Here is a 21,766-nt window from a genome sequence, read left to right on the forward strand (position 1 = left end):
AAAAAAAAAAAGAAGTAGTGTGTAAAATAAAGTCATCTTTCTGTAATAAGTTGTTACCACTTAATCTTGTGAGGCTGAGTTATATGTGTATGCACGAAGTTCATTTCAGCTCTCATTGCTTACTTTCACATGACCTTTGTTACCCTTGATTATTTGTGTTCTGGGAAGTGATTTAACCAGGCAGGGCCCATAGTTTTAATTTAGAGAGATAAAGCAAGTAAGAAATGACTGCTGTTAGAATTTGAGAAAAGGGGGTGGCACCTGTGGCTCAAAGGAGTAAGGTGCCAGTCTTGTATGCCAGAGGTGGTGGGTTCAAACCCAGCCCCAGCCCCCCCCCCAAAAAAAAAGAATTTGAGAAAAGGTGAACCTATTTTTTCTTTTCTTTTCTTTTTTTTTTTTTTTGAGACAGAGTCTCATTATGTCGCCCTGGGTAGAGTGTTATGGCATCACAGCTCACAGCAACCTCAAACTCTTGGGCTTAGGCAATTTTCTTGCCTCAGCCTCCCAAGTAGCTGGGACTACAGGCACCCTCCACAACACCTGGCTATTTTTTGTTTGTAGTTGTCATTGTTGTTTGGCAGCCCCGGACTGGGTTTGAACCTGCCAGCTTTGGGGTATGTGGCCGGTGCCTTAGCTGCTGAGCTATAGGGACCAAACCAGTAAACCTATTTTTCATGACTAAAAATTAAAAATCAGTTACAGAGTACACATTATTGCCTTCAAATAACCTGCAAAAATTTTTAAAAGTGTACTCAGCTCAGTATTGCATTATTTTAAAAATTCCACTTGTGGCGCAAGTGTTTTCTGAACTTGCCTGTGGTGCCTGATTCATTAACTTCACTTCTTGTTTTTTAAAGGATTATAGCTTTGTTTCAGTTTTGTTCTAGTGCAGTCTTTTCCCTCAGCTCTTTCTAGTCGGCTTGCAATTCTGAAGCGTATTTCTGTTTATGATGTCCTTACAGGAATTTGTAAGCGTCTGGGTTCGAGATCCTAGGATTCAGAAGGAGGACTTTTGGCATTCTTACATTGACTACGAGATATGTATTCATGTAAGTATATAGCTAGTCTTTAATATTAATAAAATATTAGGTAGCATACATTTTATGGGACACTATGTAAAACTGAAATTTTATGTATTTAAAGTATTCTTAATTCAAAGAACTGAATTTGAATTATTACAACTAATGCTTGTATCTTAAATGAAATAGTAAGATGTTAACTAAAGTTGAAAAATGACTCATTTGAATTCCTTATTGTAGCTGTGTTCAGACTCACATTTTAATGTTTATTACATTCACCTATGAACATGTGACTGGGTTCAGAATTCATGGTTAAAGAGTATTAATAGCTCATTAATGGTATTTGTTTATGATCTGCTATAGCATATTTCTAGATAATATAATGTCTAATAAATCTTTAATTTTGAGAGAATATAGAGTTCTCTGGAAAAGAGATGTGTAGTGTTTTATACTTAGAATCAGAAAGTAGGAAATGAATATGTGCAATTAATTTGCAGTTAATTTGTCTAGATTCGTAGTAATTAATATGATCAGTAAACAACTAGAAGTGATGTACCTTGCTTGGATACAACTTGAACTGTGTAGTGTGTGGCTCTCTGTGACCATCGTGAACAAGGGGTATGCAAACCTTTTCTGTAAAGGTAGTAAATATCTTCAGCTTTGTGGGCTCTCCAGTCCTGGTGGAAAAGAGTCATAGATAATGCATAAATGAATGTGCATAATTGTGTTCCAATAAAATTTTGGACCAAGACAAGTGGCAGAATAGATTTGGCCTTGGCCCTCTGGATAGTTTATTGGCTCCTGGTCTTAATAGTCACTTTTCCTACTTAAATCAAATGAAAACTAAATGAGTTCAAATTTGGGAGGATAGGGAGGGCCAGGTGCAGTGGCTTGTGCCTGTAATCCTAGCCCTCTAGGAGGCCAAGGCAGGTTGAGTACTTGGGCTAAGGAATTTGAGACCAGGCTGAGCAAGGGTGAGGCCTTATCTTTACCAAAAATAGAAAAGCTGGCTGGGCACTGTAGCAGGCACCTGCACTCCCAGTCAAGACTGAGTCAAGAGGATCACTTGAGCCCAAGTGTTTGAGGTTGCTGTGAGCTATGATGCCATGGCACTCTACCTAGGGCGACAGAGTGAGATCACTCTGTCTCAAAAAACAAAACCCATAAATTTGAGAGCATAGAAATTGGCTCAGATTGTATCTGTGACTTCATAGCACAAGTGAAGTAGAAGTTAGCTATCATTTAATCTTCTCATTGTAAATAGCTAAATTGGCATACTGGACACCCAAGCACTAGCCATAGATTTTTTTTTTTCCTCCTTCTTTTATCTTTTCCTCACCTTAGGAAGTAAACAAAGTGAAAACTCAGAACTTTTTTTTGATTATGCTGTATGCCATGTAGTTTTATTTGTTTTGGGTTTACTCATAAGCTCACATCAGAGTTGCGTTCTGTGTGGAAATTATGAGTGTATAAGAATAAGCACTTGAAGCAAAATGGAATTCTTTAGTTGCTTTTTAATTTTCTCTATAAAAAAACCTGTAAGTGGCCTAGCACAGTGGCTATAATGCTAGCACTCTGGGAGGCCAAGGTGGGTGGATTGCTTGAGCTCAGGAGTTTGAGACCAGTCTGAGCTAGAGTGACACCCTGTGACCTCATCTTTTTTTTTTTTTTTTTCTGAGACAGAGTCTGACTATATTGCCCTCGGTAGAGGGCTGTGGTGTCACAGCTCACAACAACCTCTAACTCCTAGGCTTAAGCAATTTTCCTGCCTCAGCCTCCCGAGAAGCTGGGACTACAGGCATCTGCCACAACGTCTGGCTGTTTTTGTTGTTGTACTTACAGTTGTCATTGTTGTTTAGCAGGCTCAGGCAAGGCTCGATCCTACCAGTCTGCATGTATGCAGCTGGTGCCCTACACACTATGCTACGAGCACTGCCCTTTTTGTTTTTTTGTTTTTTTCTTGAGACAGAATCTCAAGCAATTGCCCTGGGTAGAGTGCCGTGGTATCACAGCTCACAGCAACCTCAAACTCCTGGGCTTAAGTGATTCTCGCCTCAGCTTCCCAAGTAGCTGAGACCACAGGCATCCACCACAATGCCTGGCTATTTTTTTTTGTTTCAGTTGTCATTGTTGTTTTAGCTGGCTTGGCCCAGGCTTGAACCCACCAACCTTGGTGTATGTGGCCAGTGCCCTACCCACTGAGCTACAGGTGCTCCCCGAGACCTTGCCTTTAAAAAATAGCCAGGCTTTATGGCAGGCACCTGTAATCCCAGCTACTTGTGAGGCTGAGGCAGGAGTATGGCTTGAGTCCAAGAGTTTTCTGTTGCTGTGAGCTGTGATGTGACAGCACTCTACTGAGGGTGACAACATGAGACTCTGTCTCAAAAACAAAAACAAAAAAACTTGTGAGTTCTTATCACATACTTTATTATAGGTATGAAAATTAAATTACTCCCAGGAGTTAATGAAAGTATAGATTCTTCTCTGCCGTATAAATAGCATGACGTGAATTCAGAAATCTCCATGTGGAGCCAGAAATGGTGGCTTCCCCAAATATTATTTGATGGTGTTTTTGGCACTTCTCTGAAATGCTAATAAATTGACAATGGATAAATTTGGATTGGTAGATATCAGAAACAGAAAATAGATTTAGAGGAACTTAATTAGTGATCTCAGTATAGTTGAATCCTCAAGAGGCCTCCCCTTGTTCTACTATTAAAAGTGGACGGTGGGCACATTGGGATGCTGAGGAGGGAAGATCAGTTGGGTCTGGAAGTCTGAGACCAGCCTGGGGAACATAGTGAAACACCATTCCTCCAAAAAATGCAAATTTAATTGGGCACGGAGGCGTGCATCTGCAGTCCAGCTACTTGGGAGGTGAGGAACCTTGAGAAAAAAAAGAAAAGATAGAAGAAGGGAAAAAAAAAAACCCAACGATGGCTGGGTTTCGGTATTCACTATACCAGTTTAGTCCAGCATTTTCCAACTGCAGTCTAGCCTGGGCAACAGAACAGGGCTCCACCTCAAAGAAAAAAAAAAGTGAATAGTGAGGCTGGAGGGTTATAGTTGGCCTCTTTTGAATTCTGTACCCATAGAGCTTTGCAGGTAGAGAAGCTGGGGCTTGATTCATTTAAATTAACCTCAAGAGAAATGGTATCACTCAACTCTGAAACTTTAACCTTATTTGGAAACTTAAACTAGTAGACTTAGAGCTGGGTTGTCCATCATAGATATGCCTTTAACCTCTGCTGGAAATGAAGGATTTACGATGGACCTTAGTCTGATGTAGGTGCCAGGTGGATCTTCAGTTATTGAAATCTGAAATGATTGTGAGCAGAGAAATTAAAGAAGTTTAAACTGGCCCAGCCGGTACCTGAGATGCCAGGAGTCTCTGCAGTGGTCTGGTACTCTCTGGGGAGGGTCCTGAGAGACACCTGCTCAGGCCTCATTAAGGCACTGATTTTCTTGTAAGATGGTTTGCTGGCTTAGTCCCCAGGGAGCATGTTAGGGTGAGCAGCTGGTGTGCTCTGAAATTCATCCATGAATGTTATTGTGCCATGAATTCCCACCAGTGTGTTTTGCTGCCATATCATCAAAGATAGTGGGATTTAGACCAGTGGCTAAAGGTGAGTCTCTTACCCTCTCTTCATTCTGAGGTCTTCTGTCCTTTATAAAGTTCAGGAATACCGGGAACTGTGCCGTGTATTTTATGGGAGTATTTTGCACATAATTACTTAGATTTTCCGAAAATAAACAAGTTTTGGGCTTATTTTATTTATTTATTTTTTTGAGACAAGAGTTTCAATTTTTTTGCCCTTGGTAGAGTGCCATGGTGTCACAGCTCACAGCAACCTCAAAAATCTTGGGCTTAAGAGTAGCTGGGACTACAGGCACCTGCCACAATGTCTAGCTAATTTTTTTTTTTTTAGAGACGTAGTCTTGCTGTGTATCAGGCTGGTATTGAACCTATGAGCTCAGGCAATCCATCTGCCTCAGCCTCCCAGAGTGGTAGGATTACAGGTGTAAGCCACTGTGCCCAGCCCCTAGAATAATAATTTTTTGAAATAATATAAATTTGGGGAGAAAATTATTTCTTATTTGGTAATATACAGATTATAAAATAGAATTTTCAAATAAATGTAGAGAATAGAGATATTCTTATTTTCAGAAGCCAGTAGACTCAGATATTTCCTGGTGTCACGGTTTACCCAAAGGAGAATATCTTGTGGTTACTGAAAGGAAAAGCATGGTTGCTTAGCTTAGGATGGGGACTCTATAGGTGGCTTTTTCCAACTCTGCCTTAGGGTAGCTGGAAGGAAACCAACACTTAGTAACTAATAATAATAGTAATAGATAACATTTGCCAAGTGCTTATCATCAGTTCTCACAATCGCCCTGCAAGACAGATATGTACTAACTTGTCTCATTTTTTGACACTCTGGAAACAAGTGTAAGTGACTTCCCTGTAGCAGAGCCAGGCCTGTAGTTCTGATCTGCCTGTCGTCTGTACCAGCTGCTACCCTGCCACCCCCGGTGCAGATCACACTCTCTCTCACAGCTAGGAAAGGAAATGCTGTTGTTGAGTTTAAAAGTGATTTCAGGGGGTGGTGCCTGTGGCTCAAAGGAGTAGGGCAGTGGCCCCATATGTCAAAGGTGGCAGGTTTAAACCCAGCCCTGGCCAAAAACTGCAAAAAAAAACGTGATTTCAGGATTCCTGGCAGTTTGTGTGGTCTCTAGGGATGGCTGTGCCCAGGAAATGAAGGCTTTTGTGATGTCCTGTGAAGAACCTTAAGGAGATGTCTCTAATCCCCAAAGGCTCCTCCCGCTACGTGGATAATGTTGAAATGCTAACCGGTGACCCTGAGCTCTCACCGGGCATTTATACCTTAGGATTTGTTTGTGATTCATCCTTGAAATTAGTGCTCACAGTTAGGTGAGCCGGAGGCTCCTTCAGGACGCAGAGAGGGGCCAGGTCACGCCCTGCCTTGGGACCTCACCGCTCATTCATATCATCCCGGGGTTATGTTGGTGGGTTTATGTGCAAGATTTCAGAGTAATGACATAAATGTAAATATATTTTTGGTGGTTTAAATTCCATTTAGAATGGATATTGGCATCATATTGTGAGTTATATGTATAAGAAAAACATTTTTTCCTTAGGCGAGGCTCACATTTTTCTGTTTTTCTCTGCAGACTAATAGCATGTGTTTTACAATGAAAACATCCTGTGTACGAAGAAGATACCGAGAATTTGTGTGGCTGAGGCAGAGACTCCAAAGTAATGCATTGCTGGTGTAAGTGATTTAAAGACTACATTGAGTGGCTTGGTGCCCATACCTCGGTGGTTAGGGTGCCAGCCACATACACGGAGGTAGGTGGGTTTGAAGCTGGCCCTGGCCTGCTAAACAACAATGACAACTGCAACAAAAACAAAAAATAACCTGGCATTGTGGTGGGCGCCTGTAGTCCCAGCTACTTGGGAGGCTGAGGCGAGAGAATCACTTAAGCCCAAGAGTTAGAGGTTGCTGTGAGCTATGACGCCATGGCACTCTACCCAGGGTGACATAGTGAGACTATCTCAAACAAAACAAAACAAATAGGACTATATTGAGGAGATTTTATTATTGTTTAATATTTAAAAATTTATATGCATTCAGGTATATAAGATATGAAAAATTTTTATAGGCTTGCTTCTTGATTGCAATATATAGCTTGAGTTAGTTTTGTAGCTTTTGAATCTGATTTTAAAATTTATTACTTGACATCCACCAGCTTTTATAAGTAGTGACATGAAAGATCTCAGAAATATTTGAAGATGGGTTTTTCTTTAACTAATTTCTTTTTTTTCTTTTTTCGAGACAGAGTCTCATTTTGTCACCCTCGATAGAGTGCTGTTGTATCACAGCTCACAGCACCCTCCAACTCTTGGGCTTAAGCGATTCTCTTGCCTCAGCCTCCCGAGTAGCTGGGTTTATAGGAGTCTGCCATAATGCCCAGCTATTTTTTTGGTTGTAGTTGTCATTGTTGTTTGGCAGGCCCGGGCCAGGCTTGAACCCGCCAGTCTGGGTATATGTGTCCAGCTAAGCGGATGATGTTGAAATGCCAACTGGTGACCCTGAACTCTCACCGGACATTTATACCTTAGGATTTGTTACTTTTTGTGATTGATCCTTGAAAGTAATGCTCGCAGTTAGGTGAGCTATGGGCTCTGAGCCTAACTGATTTCTTTATATCCTTATTATGTAACTATACAATACTCACTGAGCTACGGGCACTGAGCCTAACTGATTTCTTTATATCCTTATTATATAACTATGCAATTTGGAATAATATCTGTGAGATTGTCATCGTACACAATTTGCCCTCACTTTGAGGGATTTTCTGTAATGAAGCCACCTCAATTTGATCTTTTAAAATGTGTTTTTTCTTTCTCATAAGACAAGTGCCAGAACTTCCATCTAAAAACTTGTTTTTCAACATGAACAATCGCCAGCATGTGGATCAGCGTCGGCAGGGATTGGAAGATTTCCTCCGAAAGTAAGTGTATGGAAACTCCCATGTCCAAATGAGATGTGAACAAAATGCTTTGGAAGAGCTGTGTGATCATACAGGGGAGAATATTACTATTTCTGAAACGCTAATCATGTGTGCTAGGACTAAGCTCAGCAGTTCATTTCCTGTATTAGAGCACCATCTTGTGGCTCACATCATATGGTACATATTTGAGACCAAGTCTTACAGAAAGAAAACAATGAACTAATCGAGTCAGATAATATAGGCTGTAAAGCAGATCTAAATTATTTGGGAGCCTAGCTGACAAAAGTAAAAATTTCCAGGAAACATGTGCCTGATTGTAAAAATGTACTTCTTAAAAACTGTCTTCATTTACAACATTTTGAATTGACAGACAAGAATCAGCTCTACAGTGGGCTACTAATACCCTTCTGGGCTCCTTTAAATGAGTGGCTTAACTCTAATCTTCAGAGGAAATGTTTATAGAGGAGTGTTTGGTGGTGTTTGAATAGTCTCAGTGGGTTATTAACTCTGGATTACTCTGTGATGGTGGGTCCTGTAGTTAAAGCTGCTTGAATTCACACTATTGTGATTTCCCCTCCCCTGACCCCTTTGGAATGTTAGAATGCCCATTGCATGGGAGGCAGTGTAGCACTCTGATTTGTCTACAGACTCTGAGGCCAGCCTGCCTGGGTTCAGATCCTGGATCTGTCACTCACTAGCTGGGGGTCTTGGGTGAGTCTTTTATGTCCTCTGTGCCTGTGTTTTCCCTTATATAAAATGCAGTAATAATAGTACCAACATGCTAAGGTTATTTAGACGATTAAATGAGTTAATGACTGTAAAGCATTCATGATAGCATCTTGCATATAATATAGGTTCTATCTAAGTGTTGGTTGTTATTGTTTTAATGACTTAGACATGAAGTAGTTTTGTGCTTATTTTTCTAATTTCTTATTTTATAGGTAAGGAAATAGGCTGGGTCATGTGACTATTAGGTGGCAATAGAACCCAGTATCCTGATATCTCATTCTTTTTCTAGGAGTTTCAGGATCTGAAGTCATCTCCTTTTGAGTTCACTAAATAAGACCTTAGAGCAGGTCTGAAAGAATATATTGCCTCCTCCTCATTTGGCTCGCACTGGGTATTAAGTATGCACATGAATATTAATACTTTTTTCTATTAGATTGACATAGTGCCTTTCCTTTGGAGAAAAGAGGTGTCTAGAAAGATCCAGCATTATAAATTAAGGGGGAGTGAGGAAAGGAAGAGGACCCAGAGGGATTAAAATGAGAAGAGACCAGAAGAACCAATTAGCAGAGCCAAGTCCTCCAAAAACATTACAGTGGAATTTTAAAGAGGGTATACAAGTATGAAAGAACAAAGTCCTGCTTAAGTTTTCCCTGCATTTTCCCTTTGAAGACAGCTCTGATTTTAATTGTTGTCTCTATAAGGCCCCAAGTGGCTGATGGCCTCTCCCTTAAGATGTGGTTCCTACAGCTCAAGTTTGTAGAGTAGCCTGTCACTCTAGGTGCTGCCCTGGGGAGTTAAAGCCTGGCCATTACCAGTGAGGCCTGGGCAGGAGGTAGGTAAGTCCCACAGTCCCTGCCAGCACTGGGAGCAGCTTCTGTAGAGAAGTCTCTTATATGAGGTCAAAGAGTAGCTTGTGTCTCTGAATTTATGTTGCTAGTTAAATGCAGAGCATGTGTTTTTGATCAGAAATCACTTCACTGTTTTGAACATAACATTTCCATCCACAGTTGAGCTACCAAAATTAGTGACCTAGTGAGTGTCATTCAGCCACAGCTGGGGCCTGCTTGTGCTGTGTTATTTTTGCATACTGTATTGTTTCACTATTTGCAGGCTATATTTGATGCACATGCCATAGGGAAACATGTCCTGGTTTGGGAGCTTGGGGAGCTCCGTTCTAGGTCTCTCTTGATTCACGAATCATGAGATTGACATTTTTTCTAGCCATATGACCTTGGAATGGTCACTTAATTCCTTTGAGCCTCAGTTTGCTGTAGAGTGGGATAATATAAGCCATGCATTGTCAACTTCACATTTTGTGAGGTTGTGCCCTTCAGATGATGGCTGAGAAAGGATTCCGAGAACTATTCAACAGATATTTATTAAGAGACTGCTCTGAGCCAGGCTGTGTACCAGGGATATAGGACTGCACAGAGTGACAGGAGTCCTTGTCCTCTTGAAGTTTCCTTCGAGTGGGAAAATACTACATACATCTCAAAGGCTTCGGCTGGATCCATTAAAACTGGATTGCGGGGGTGAGTGGGGAATTCTCTTGTGCTGTATCATTTGTTCTACTGTATTATGTGAACATTTGTTTCCAAGCTAATGAATTTCACTTTAAAAATGAAAGCTAGATATAGGTATATGTGTATATAAAATGCATTTTTTTCATTTTCGGGTCATTTGTAGAAGAACTAGAAAATTCTTTCACTAGGAACCAAATAACAGTAATTTCTGCCATATTAAACACTCGCTACCTGTTTGGCATTTTACATGTTTTATCTCAATACTCAGAAAAATACTAGCACTTTGGGAGGCCAAGGTGGGTGGATTGCCTGAGCTCAGAAGTTTGAGACCAGCCTGAGCAAGAGCAAGACCCCATCTCTAAATAATAGCTAAGTGTTGTGGTGGATTCCTGTAGTCCCAGCTACTTGGGAGGCTGAGGCAAGAGGGTCACTTGAGCTCAAGAGTTTGAGGTTGCTGTGAGCTGTGATGCCATAGCACTCTACCGAGAGCGACAAAGTGAGACTTTGTCTCAAAAAAAGAAAAAAAAAAGAACGCTGGTGCTTCCACATGGTTTGCACCTGGAGGAAGGAAGGAATCAAACACCACAGGGTTGATTTCAGGCCTGACCTAAACTCTGTGGCCTCGTCTCATCCTCCTCACCCTTCTCTCTGTGTCCTTCAGATTCTGATGCACTGCTCTCCTGTTCTTCCTTCCGTGTAGCAACTTTCCATGTTTTTGCCCCATGACTCCTCCCCCTCCTGGCCCTGGGCCGCTTTGGGAGGCCGGACATGATGTACCATGTGTCTTGACCCAGCTTCATGTCCTCTGAGGTGCAGTGGTTACCCATTAAGTAGGGCCACACATCCATGGCCTGTACCTTGTTGGTAGAGGAACTTTAGGAACTGCAGCATTAAAACGTCAACTATGCTTGTGTTGTAGACTTTTTAGCACATATTTAAAATCTGGTTTTTATGTAAGTTTTGAAGTTGTGAATCAGACGCACTAAATACGTTCAAACCCTTTGAAACCAAAATGTCCCTTTGTGTAGGTATATGTGTATATAAAATGCATTTTTTTTCATTTTCAGGTCAGTTGTAGAGGAACTAGAAAATTCTTTTTTTTTTTTTTTTTTAAAGAGACAGAGTCTCACTTTATTGCCCTGGGTAGAGTGCTGTGGCATCACAGCTCATAGCAACCTCCAATTCCTGGGCTTAGGCGATTCTCTTGCCTCAGTCTCCCAAGTAACTGGGACTACAGGTGCCCGCCACAAAGCCTGGCTATTTGTTGTTGTTGTTGTTGTTGCAGTTTGGCCAGGGCTGGGTTTGACCCCACCACCCTCTGTATATGGGGCCGGTGCACTACCCTAGAAAATTCTTTCACTAGGAATCAAATAACAATAATTTCTACCATTTATTGAACACTTGCTACCTGTTTGAGATTTTACGTGTTTTATCTCAATACTTAGGAAAATAGTAGGAGTTGGATATTACCAACTCAGTTTTACAAAGAAGGAAATCATCGGAAAGGTGGAGGTACTGTATTAATCCTAGGAACTGGCAAATTTAAAATTAGCAGAACTCTTAAATACTAGCTAAATTTGGTCAGTCTGATTGTGAGATTTTTCAGATATATTCATTTTTCTTCAATCATGACTATAATCCCCTCTCTTTTTCTTTCCCCTAATTATAAATTGAAATCATTTCTAATAGGTATGGAAAAAGAAAGTTAGAGACGTAAATTATAAATACTGTTGGTAAGTCTCCAACTATGAATAATGGAATTCCTACTAGTTTCTTAGTTTTGAACAGGATTTTAGATTTGAATGGGATTTTCAGTTTAGGTTTGAATAGGCTTATTTATGAATTGGAGCCAGCTTTTCTGCTTTACTGGATTCCTACCTTGGGTGTAACTGCATTTGCCCTACAATTTTAGACTTCTGTTTAATGGTTTTGTGTTTCTTAAAAATGTAAAGAATATTTACATTTTTTACAAACTGCTACAATTGACATGCACTACAACTAGTTTCATATATATACAGACACACACACACACACACACACACACACCCGTTTTATAAGTCTTTGTGTTCAATAGAGGGCACCATAGCACAGATCATGAATGTCTTCAATGAAGATTTGTAGGTTTTGTTTTTTTCAGCTAGTTATTTTTAAACCAACTCAGTTAAACTGGCTTAATTTTTTCCCCTTGGTCAAACTGCGATCTTCCACATACTATACAGACGTGTTTACATGTCATTATATTGGGCTCAGTGGACCAGGACATCCCTAGCTAGGATTAAATGATCTTGAATAGCTCTATATTGTTCGCAACTAAACCAAAATATAATACACCTAATAAAATCATATTGAGGAAAATCAGATTTTCAACTGTGTCTAATTCAAGGAAAAAACAGGTTTTACTTTGTTTAAAATTGTTATGGGGAAAGAAATAACTTTGGAGTTACGTTGTAAATTTTTTTTAGAAATTCTTTTAAAATCCTAGAGACTATTTTTTATTCCTTTAATATTAAAAGGCTTGAAAATCATATACATTTATTTTCACAGAGGCTTCTAAAAATGACATTTTATTGGCTGTTTTACCAAGTACTCTGTATTAAGTTTGAAGTTCTTTTCTGTTGTTTGATTTGTAGAATATGTGGCACAAATAAGACTAAAGAAAAAATAGGATTTAATATTATGATGGTGTTAATCACAACCTTCTCTGATAGGCAGTAAACCAAAGAGTATTCATAATGAACTAATTCTGGGAGGCCGAGGCGGGTGGGTTGCCTGAGCTCACAAGTTCAAAACCAGCCTGAGCAAGAGTGAGACCCCACCTCTAAAAATAGCCAGGTGTTGTGGCGGGTGCCTGTGGTCCCGGCTAGTCAGGAGGCTGAGGCAAGAGAATTGCTTGAGCCCATGAGTTTGAGGTTGCTGAGAGCTGTGATACCATGGCACTCTACCAAAGGTGACAGAGTGAGACACTGTTTCAAAAAATAAAAATAAATTAACTAATTATGCTTGCTGAATGAGATGGGAAAACATTTCTAAAAGTTGTGCATTTTTTATTTTTTAATTATTATTTTTTTTATTTTGGAGACAGGGTTTTACTCTGTTACCCAGGCTGGAGCATAGTGGCACAATTAGAGCTCACTGCAGCCTTCATTTCCTGGGCTCAAGTGATCCCCCTGCCTCAGCCTCATGAGTAGCTAGGATTATAAGTGTACACTACCATGCCTGGCTGATATTTGAAACTTTTTTGTAGAGATGAGGTCTTGCTGTTTTGCCCAGGCTAGTCTTGAACTCATGGCCTCCAGGGATCCTCCTGTCTTGGCCTCCCAAAATGCGAGGCTTACATGCAGAAGCCTAGCCTAGCTGCATTTCACATTTCAGAATGAAATATCTGACTGTAAAATCAAAAGCATAAATTAAAAAGTTATTTTGCTTAGTTAAAACTTGATGCCTGACACTGAGTATGGTGGCATACATTTAGACAGTGAGTGAGAGAGGAGATTCCAAAAACCATAACTGTGTCCAGCAGATCAGCTTTGTTTGATCTCTGGGCTTGTGTGGCTGTTCCAGTGTCTCCCAGTGACATCTTTCTCCCTCTTCAGAATTGTGAGCTGCTGTGGCCCAGGCTGCCTCTTTTTTCACCTATGTGTCCTCCAGATGGCAGTATTGAGCAGAAAAGAAAACACTGGGAAATAATGAGTGTAATGTACAGTAAAATTGGAAATTGAATTATAGCACAAGAAAAAGGACAGTAGCCTTGAGCTCCCGATCAACCTGGACTCTGATCACTTTTGTTTGCTGTACCCATGTGTTAGGTTACTAGCGAGTTAATAACAGCGCGTGAGCAGTTCAAGGCTCAGTAGAATTGCTTCAGACATGAAATAAAGCTAAAATGAATTTGTGTCCAATATCATTGGCATTAGTGCTCATTACTTTTGTGGTGTAATGCCTCAAACCATCTAAAATCAATTTTAAAGATTACCCATTATTTTATAAAGAAAATAAAACACATTTCCAAGAGAAACAAAGCAGTGAGTATAATCCTATGAGCAGTTACTTGTATCATGGCTGGCAGGAAACCACTGACAGAAGGCCACAGGAAACGCGCTGCTCAGACTTCACAGCGGTTCCAAGTTAATATTAATGGGCTGTTGCTGTATAACTCTTCTCTTAATTTGATGTATTTAAAACAAGAATGGTAAACATTTGTAAATGTAGAAAATAAATCTTAAAGAGTAGTAAAAGGGATTTACTACTTAGCTACTTGTACTTGGTAAATTAATCCTTATCATGTGACATGGTCTTCTCCTGGGAGAGCCCAGGGCAGAGGACACGGAGGAAAAGGAAGTATTTAGCTGCTGTGCTTGAGGTTTTGCCTTCTAAAAAGCACAGAGGTTTCACTTTTCCTTGTAAAGAATATTTAAAGAATGTTTTCTCAAACTATGTTTGCAAGCCTGTTGAAGCAATGAGGATGGCTAGATTTTGGTTTTGACACTGTGTCTTACAGAAATAATCTTTTTTATTTTGAAGAAAAGGACATCCCAATGACCTTGGAGTTTAACTAAATTGTTATTAATGGCCAAAGAGATTCACTTTCTAATTACTTGTTTAAACATGCAGAATATAAAGTAAGGTTCATTTGGTCTGAAACACATGATCTGTTTTTCATAGATCTCTATATGAAAAATCCCATGTCAGGCAAAATTATACTTGGGTTTAGTATTCTAGTTTTGTCCACTATATCAGGTCTTACTGTCTTTTGTTCTGTCGTGACTGACCTATTAATACATACTAAAATTATTGTATGTCAAAATCTTTGCAAAGAAGATAGAACCAGTTTTTATTTAAATGTAAAGGTATACTTTGCCTTGATTTCACATTATAAGATGTGCATTTCAGAGAAACCACATTCAGTGATAATATGAATTTGTGCATGTATCGATTTTGCTAAAGCCTAGTTTTTATTCTTCTTTCTAGTTCTGATGCACTAGGTGACACTTGCACTGTCTTTATAAACTTTGATCTGGAACTTGGGAAGGCCAGTATGCATTCATAACAAAGTCAGCATATTTTAACTATATACACGAGTATATACAGTAAAATTGGCTGGGATCAGTTTTATTAGGTTGCTAATTTTGACAACATAGAGATGCAGTGCTACTGAAATTTTAGAGGAATTCTAGTCAGCTTCAGGTATTTAAAAAAAAAGAACAAAACTACCTCTCACATGAGCCCTTTCAAATGTACTTATGTCCATAAACATACTTGTAAAGTTTTAAAATGTAAAACATGCTGAGAAATATATTGACTTTTTCATATAATTTTTAATAGTAGTTAGAAGTTCTGATGTTTCATGACAGCCCATCCCATAAAGATCACTGCATTGACATGCTGTTGGCCGTAAAATTTTTTTAAGTAGAATAAATTTCTATGACTCTATAAGCAAAATATTTCCATAATTAATCCACATGGTCATAACAGATGGTTAAATCGAAGAAATGTCCTTGAAGTTATTCTTTTAACAGATGTTCTTAACTATTAGCTTCATGTTTTTCCTCACCTACATTTCCAAATAATTGAATAAAAGTTAACATATGCTTTCGTCCCTTTAATAGCAGAGCACATAATTGATGTGAAGTTTACCACAGTAGAGGAATTACTTCAGTGGCACAGTGCTAATGTTTTTTCTTTCTCCTGCCCTGTCACTGACCACTCCTGTTCACTGCTCGTTTTTTCATGTTTTTCTTTTCATAGAGTCCTGCAGAATGAACTTTTGCTTTCAGACAGCACCCTTCACCTCTTCTTGCAGAGCCACCTGAATTCAGAAGACATCGAGGCGTGTGTTTCGGGACAGACTAAGTACTCTGTGGAGGAAGCAATTCACAAGTTTGCCTTGATGAACAGACGTTTCCCTGAAGAAGATGAAGAAGGAAAAAAGGAAAATGACATAGATTATGATTCAGAAAGGTATTTCCTTGCATTTTTGATTTAATGTATACGTATTTATATAACACACCGTGCACATATGCGTGTGTCTAGATATATACACATACTTCACTTTTTTGTTGATGTAATACTAAGATAATGAAAAAATTAATTGACTGAGATTTTATTGAGCTGTGACAGCTCATCATAGTAGTCTTCACACACACCTCCACACTGAATTAATGAATGCAGTAGAAATTCAATTATCTGCATTCTGATTATGTGACTTTCATTTAGTCAGACTTGAATTATTCGCGTTTAAATTATCTAGCTAAAAAAATATCCAACTGCACTCCAAATGGCTAATTAAAAGTCCAAATTTCCTGTCTCTCTTTGTGACTGGAGATAATTAAAGTTCTCCTCTGTTACTCAGGCTTTGAGTGTGTTGTGAAAACCAATTTCCTCTTTTTATTATTTTCCCCCTCTCTTCTTTTCCAGTTCATCCTCTGGGCTTGGACACAGTAGTGATGACAGCAGTTCACATGGATGTAAAATAAGTACAACTCCACAGGAATCCTGAAAAATAATTCTAATGTGACCATCCTAGGAATAGCAAATTATGTCCAATCATAGAAACGAAAGCTTGCTAATAACGTATTCTTACCTAAAGCTCACTGTCATGATATTAGGTATTTAAAGACATGGAGTTATTTATTAGTGGTATTTTTATGTTGTCTGATTTTAGCCAAGCTTCTGTATCAAGCTAAAATCCTGTGAATGCAATAGTGTCCTTTAGAGGTGAATGTTACTGGTAAACAAGATCCTGCCCTCAAATGAAATGATAGATAGGTTAAAAAAAAAAAAAACCCTAGCTGGTTTTATTGAATTTTAAAAGCTAGGTATATAGGTAGCATTTAAAATCAAGATAGGGCATTCTGTCTTGTATCAATGGGGCAGTGTTACTGTAAACACAGCGTATATATTAACCACTTTGAAGAGTAAACAGCTTAGACCAGACTGCCTTTCTCAGACGTGTGGTTGATATTTTGTGGCTATCTTCTGTGCCCTGGCAAAACCCTTTGCTTTTGGGTGTGTGACTGACATATTTTAAGAGTATTTAATCTTGCCAGTATTCTGCTTCACACTTAGATGGAAAATGTATCTTATGAATAGAGTATTAAAATAATGTTTACATCTTAGAAAAAAACAGAAATAGTGCTAGTAGTTTTACTTATCATTGCAATAGATAGCTTCAGAAATACATTTTCATTGTCCAGAATTAGCTTCAACAAATGGTTTCTGGCAATAAATCATTTGTTTTCATTATCATTGTATAATTAGAATTATAGGTTAATGATTTATTTTCTGACTAAATGTGCAATTTCTTACCACTAGATAATGTTCAGTATCAGTGGTGGTAACTTAGTGCTTATCTGAAGTCAAAAGAAGGGTCTCATAAAAAATTAATATGTTTAATTTTACCAAAAAATATTTCCAAAATTTAGAAAAGGATGCCAAGCTGCTAATTTCAGGATTATTCATTAAAAAAACATTTATCTTTTAACCATGTACACGAAGATTGGTACAATTAAAAAAAAAAATGTCTTTTTTGTTTGTTTTTAGTGGCCCAAAGATCGGACGTCTTAGATAAACTACTTTGAACTTCACATTTCAGATGAGGCAGCATTTTCTAGAAATAATTACCCAAGTTTCTTCTTTGTTGAATAGAACAAAATATCTCTCTGAAACTAACAGGAGGATATTTTCACATAACTGGATAACTTGTTGCTTTAATTAAATGCCTAATTGGAGAGTAATGGGATAATATGGAACAACATTTCATTTTAACAAGGAATTTAAAAGTTATTGTATTTTTTAAAAGTCTTTACAATGCTTGTTTCAAAGAACAAACAGAAAAATATCCCAGAAAACTAAGAATCCACAGAAAAATAATTAGAGTAAGAATGATTTCTTTAATTTGTCCTTTTTTATGGTTAAATCATACTCAATTTTTGTAAATATTTTGATTGAATGTGTCTTGGATCTTCATTATTTTAATACAGGAAAAGAAAAGATTTAGCAATTTCTTATCTTGCTAACATGTAAAGTTTGCCATCTGGACATTTGAGAGCATTCCCCAGCCCCTCAGCAATATGTATCTGAGTTCACAATTATTTCTGTTTTATAGCAGTTTTGAAAAGCATATACTATGCCAGCAATTGTCATGTTTTTTTAGATGATGTAACTGCCAATAATAAGTAATGTCAAATATTTGGTATGTAAACATCACGAGATCATTTTCACATTAAACATGAAAAAAATCAACTGTGCTCGATCACTTATTTTATATAGGAGGATATATTTCTTCTGATTTAGACCCAAACTCGGTGTGTTTTTGAATTATCAGAAATTTTTTTATGAAGAACTTTGGTAAAGCTGGGCTTAACATTCCCTCCAGTTGCACATATTTGAGGCTTTTCACTGGCGCTGTTGTTTTGCTGTCTCAGCACTGGCTTCTTACAACAGACTTCTGGCAGCTGATCTATTTAGATGAACTTCAACTCTCCATGGTTTTCTTGTTTTGTCTCTTATTTTTCCCTGGCATATTTTTATAAAACTTTCTTCAGGAAAAGAAAATAATTACTTATGGAACTAAATAGAAGAGAGGTGCATTTAGCACTGTTTTAATGTGACTTCAATTTAAGGAAGTCTAATCCTGAACGCTTCATGATGTACATACCACAAAACGATTCCCTCGCTAATTCTGAAAGGGTAAAACTATTTGCCTAGAAAGCCAGCTTGTGTGTTTTGTTTTATAACTGGATTTTATAGAACTGGTGTCAGAAATGAAAGTCAACAACCTGTTACTTAAGGCTTCTTTAAAAGTCCCGCGTGGAAGAAAGTGATTTATTTCTTGTTAAGATGTCGAGTTTTGGAAAATACTAGGGAAAAACACAAATGCTTATCTTTAACCAGTTATTTTTCTTTAATATATTAAATATCGTGCCAGAGCTTTTCAACTCTAGTGCACAATTTTATTGAAAAATTAAGTATAAATAGGCGACGTAAAGTAAAAGAACAAAATTTCTTTTATTACTATTAACAATTTAAACAAATTCATTTTAACTAGCCACAATTTACGTTATATCCAACAGTAAATTGGATGTTCTTCTGAACTCTGTTTTTTTAGGTGCCTTAAGGATTCATCATTATTGAGCTACTGTGGGTGTAAAAAAGCTTTTCAGTGTTTGAGCTGTAAAGAAAGACCCTTTTTCATGAGAGGCCTCTAAATTTTAAAGACAAACACAACCAAAACAAAACCTTATAATTTCCCAATAATCTTCCTATTAATATTTAAATTACTTGGTAGCCTATGAACACGATGCAACATCTTTTCAATGAAGGAAACAATTTTTTTTCATACAATTTTGTGTTTTTGTTTGGCATACAAATCTTTTCTTAATTTATTATATAAACATTTTCAAATACAAAATGGTCTCTGAAATTAGTTATTGCAATTTGCTATTCAAAGCATCGATATAATTTTCTTTGCAAATAAAGGTCATAAGAAATTAATACATTTAATACATTTTAATAAAGTGGAGTTCAAAAATTTTAGAAGGATGTAAGTAAGCAACAATTTCTTTTAACACTGGATATATTTACAAAGGACTTTGGTTCTATTCTTTGCCATATGCATCTTTAGAATGGAGTCACCATTGTCCCCTTAAGTCAGACACAATTGCTCTTTACTCTTAACTGGAAACTTTTCTAGATCACTGTTATGAACAGTGCATTGAACACTAATTTATTTTAGCTGCATAAACTCTGGCAGTTAATGACCCTTTCTCTTTCTCTAAATTTCCAAAGACTTTCTTTTCAAAGGATATAGAGGAACAAAAATTAAGCTGCAGAATTTAAACTCTGATCTAAAGTCGCTATGCAAATGACTTATGCTAAAGAGGAAAATACCCTTTCTCCCCGGACGAGAAGCGTAGACTCCTCCAAACCCCCACACCGCTTGTCTTTGCTGCTAGAGGCACAGCACGGGCATAATTTGTGGTTGTGTTTTTGCTGGTTTCTTACCTCGGGGCCTTCTTTATAGCTTTGCCCCCCACCCCACTGGCGGCGGTGCTCCCGCCGCTTGCACCCTCGGCCGCCTGTTGGCTGCGGTGCGTCGGCGGCTCGCGCACACTCCCCGCGCCGCGTCCCGCACACGCGCGCTCCCGCCTCCTCCCGCCGGGGCCGCTCCGCCGGCGGCGGCGACTGGGCGGCAGGTAGCCAGCCAGCCGGCAGGCCTCGGTCCGGTAACCCATGGCAACCACTCTGGTAACCCATAGCAACAGCGCTGTGGCAAGAAATAAAAAACCGGGTGGAGGGGGGCGGCGGGTGGTGAGTGGGAACAACAACCACAAAAAGACAGCGATTTACAGCACGGGCCCGCAGCGTCCCTGCCCCACCTGCTCCAGACGTGGGCACCGCGGGGCCCCCTTCCAGTGTTAGGATGACAACTCGCTTGAAAAAAAAAAAAAGACAGTAATAACAATAAAATACTAATGCCGACGGGCTGCGGGAGGTGGGTTTAGTATGGGAGGCAGCTGTGAATACCGATGACCCTCCAGACCTCCCTGTTTCAAGACTTGCGGGGGCCCTCCGGGTTTGAGGGCGCGCGTGGAGCGAGGCCCCGCCGCCCAGAGGCTGGGTACTGGTCGGAAGCCCTGGGGCCGGCGGGGGCAGCGGTCCCCGGCCTGAGGCTGGATTCGATCGAGCCTTTGTTCTGCAGATGCTCGCACGGCGCTGCGGCTCCAGCCCCACTGCCGCGCCGGAGAGAGGGCGACGACGGGCTGCCCAGCCTGGGTGTGGCTGACCCCTGGAGGGTCCCTGTTAGAGCCTACGAACGCGGTGGCCCTGCAGCAACGGCCCCCTACCCTGCTTCCGAAATGTTTTCATCTGCTCACGCACAGCACGCATCAGTTAACCCCATTCCTTTCTAGTCCCCCCAGGAGCCTAAAACCTGCCCCATGGGCGCGCCGTCGCGTGAACCTGCCCCTCCCGTCAGGAAAGGGGGCGACAGTCGCGCCTGGTGATGGGTCTGGGCCGCTGGGGAAGAAGTGCGTGTCTTTGGGCCCAGAAACGGCCCTGGGTCGGGTTGGTAGGGGTGTGTGTGTGTGTGTGTGTATGTGTTGGGTGTACAGGCGGGGAGATACAAGTTCCCCACCCTGTTAGTGTTGGGGTGTCGGAGCGGAGCTGTGTTCTTTGCCCCGGAAAACAAGCGCGTGGCGGTTGTGTCGGGTGTAAGGCCGCAGGAGGACAGAAGGGGGCGCTGGCGGGCCAGCGCAGCGGCTGCAGACCCTTCTGGAGAGCTCGCCCGGGATCTGGCTAGTTGCCGGTGTAGGGGAGGATTATTAGGGTTCCCAAGTAGAAGAAACCTGCACCCACATTCGTTTTAGTCGTGTGTTTAGGAGCATCATTTGCTCACTCGTGTATTCGGAGGACTCCTATCCCGCAAGAAGATGATCCAGAACTAGTTCCATTCGGTTTGGAGCACCTACAAGCGTAAAGATCACAAAGAAATGTAATGAGGTGAAAAGGGGCTGCGCTAGGAATCTGGAAGTTGCAGCCCAAGTTGCAGCTAGTTCTAACTAGCTGTGATTCCAAGTATATTTTGATGTTTTAAAAAGTAAAAGTTTTGGTCTGGATGCTACAGAGGTCGTCTGGGACTTCAATTATTCTACCCTCTGTAGGTGTGTACCTAAATCCAAATAGCAAAGCTGTTAGGAACATCCTTTTTGAAGGCAAAGACCTGTGCAAGTATAATAACACACCCGCTTGTATAATGTACTTCCTGAAGGGTGACTGAATCAACCGTGTTTAAAATATCTAAGCTTTCACTGGTAGACAGGAAGGTTGGCTATGTAAAGAATCCTATTTGAATGTTTTCATAGAGATAAGGGAAACAGTTTATTTTCATGAACACGCATTTTGTGTTCTGCTACTCACAGAGCGCCGAGACCTGGGGAGTCTGTGTGAACTGTTAGGAGT

The 21,766-nt window shown here is 39.8% G+C and overlaps 1 protein-coding gene and 1 long non-coding RNA gene across 5 annotated transcripts in view; one reads left to right on the plus strand and one right to left on the minus strand.

The window, feature by feature from the left end:
• Nucleotides 1–17,600, plus strand: part of SNX10 (sorting nexin 10) — an 89,359-nt gene extending 71,759 nt beyond the window's left edge. For 2 of the 4 annotated variants that reach the window (XM_023512435.1, XM_012804397.2), the window contains exons 3-7: nt 963–1,049; nt 6,213–6,313; nt 7,458–7,556; nt 15,554–15,766; nt 16,223–17,015. In XM_023512435.1, the coding sequence (XP_023368203.1) occupies nt 963–1,049; nt 6,213–6,313; nt 7,458–7,556; nt 15,554–15,766; nt 16,223–16,304 (582 nt within the window). In that variant the 3' untranslated portion in view covers nt 16,305–17,015. Of the gene's footprint in view, nt 1–962; nt 1,050–6,212; nt 6,314–7,457; nt 7,557–15,553; nt 15,767–16,222 lie in introns of those variants that run through there. The other 2 variants (XM_023512434.1, XM_023512436.1) reach the window with 2 other exon arrangements.
• On the minus strand, nt 15,752–19,994 carry LOC111724882. The gene is made up of 2 exons (XR_002773090.1): nt 19,811–19,994; nt 15,752–16,300 (listed from the first exon to the last, which is right to left on the minus strand). It is a non-coding gene; the product is annotated as an uncharacterized LOC111724882 (long non-coding RNA).
• Between the last annotated feature and the right edge of the window lie 1,772 nt (nt 19,995–21,766).

Source organism: Otolemur garnettii, unplaced genomic scaffold, assembly GCF_000181295.1.
Source record: "Otolemur garnettii isolate 467f Iridium unplaced genomic scaffold, OtoGar3 scaffold00028, whole genome shotgun sequence".
Taxonomy (NCBI): Eukaryota; Metazoa; Chordata; class Mammalia; order Primates; family Galagidae; genus Otolemur; species Otolemur garnettii.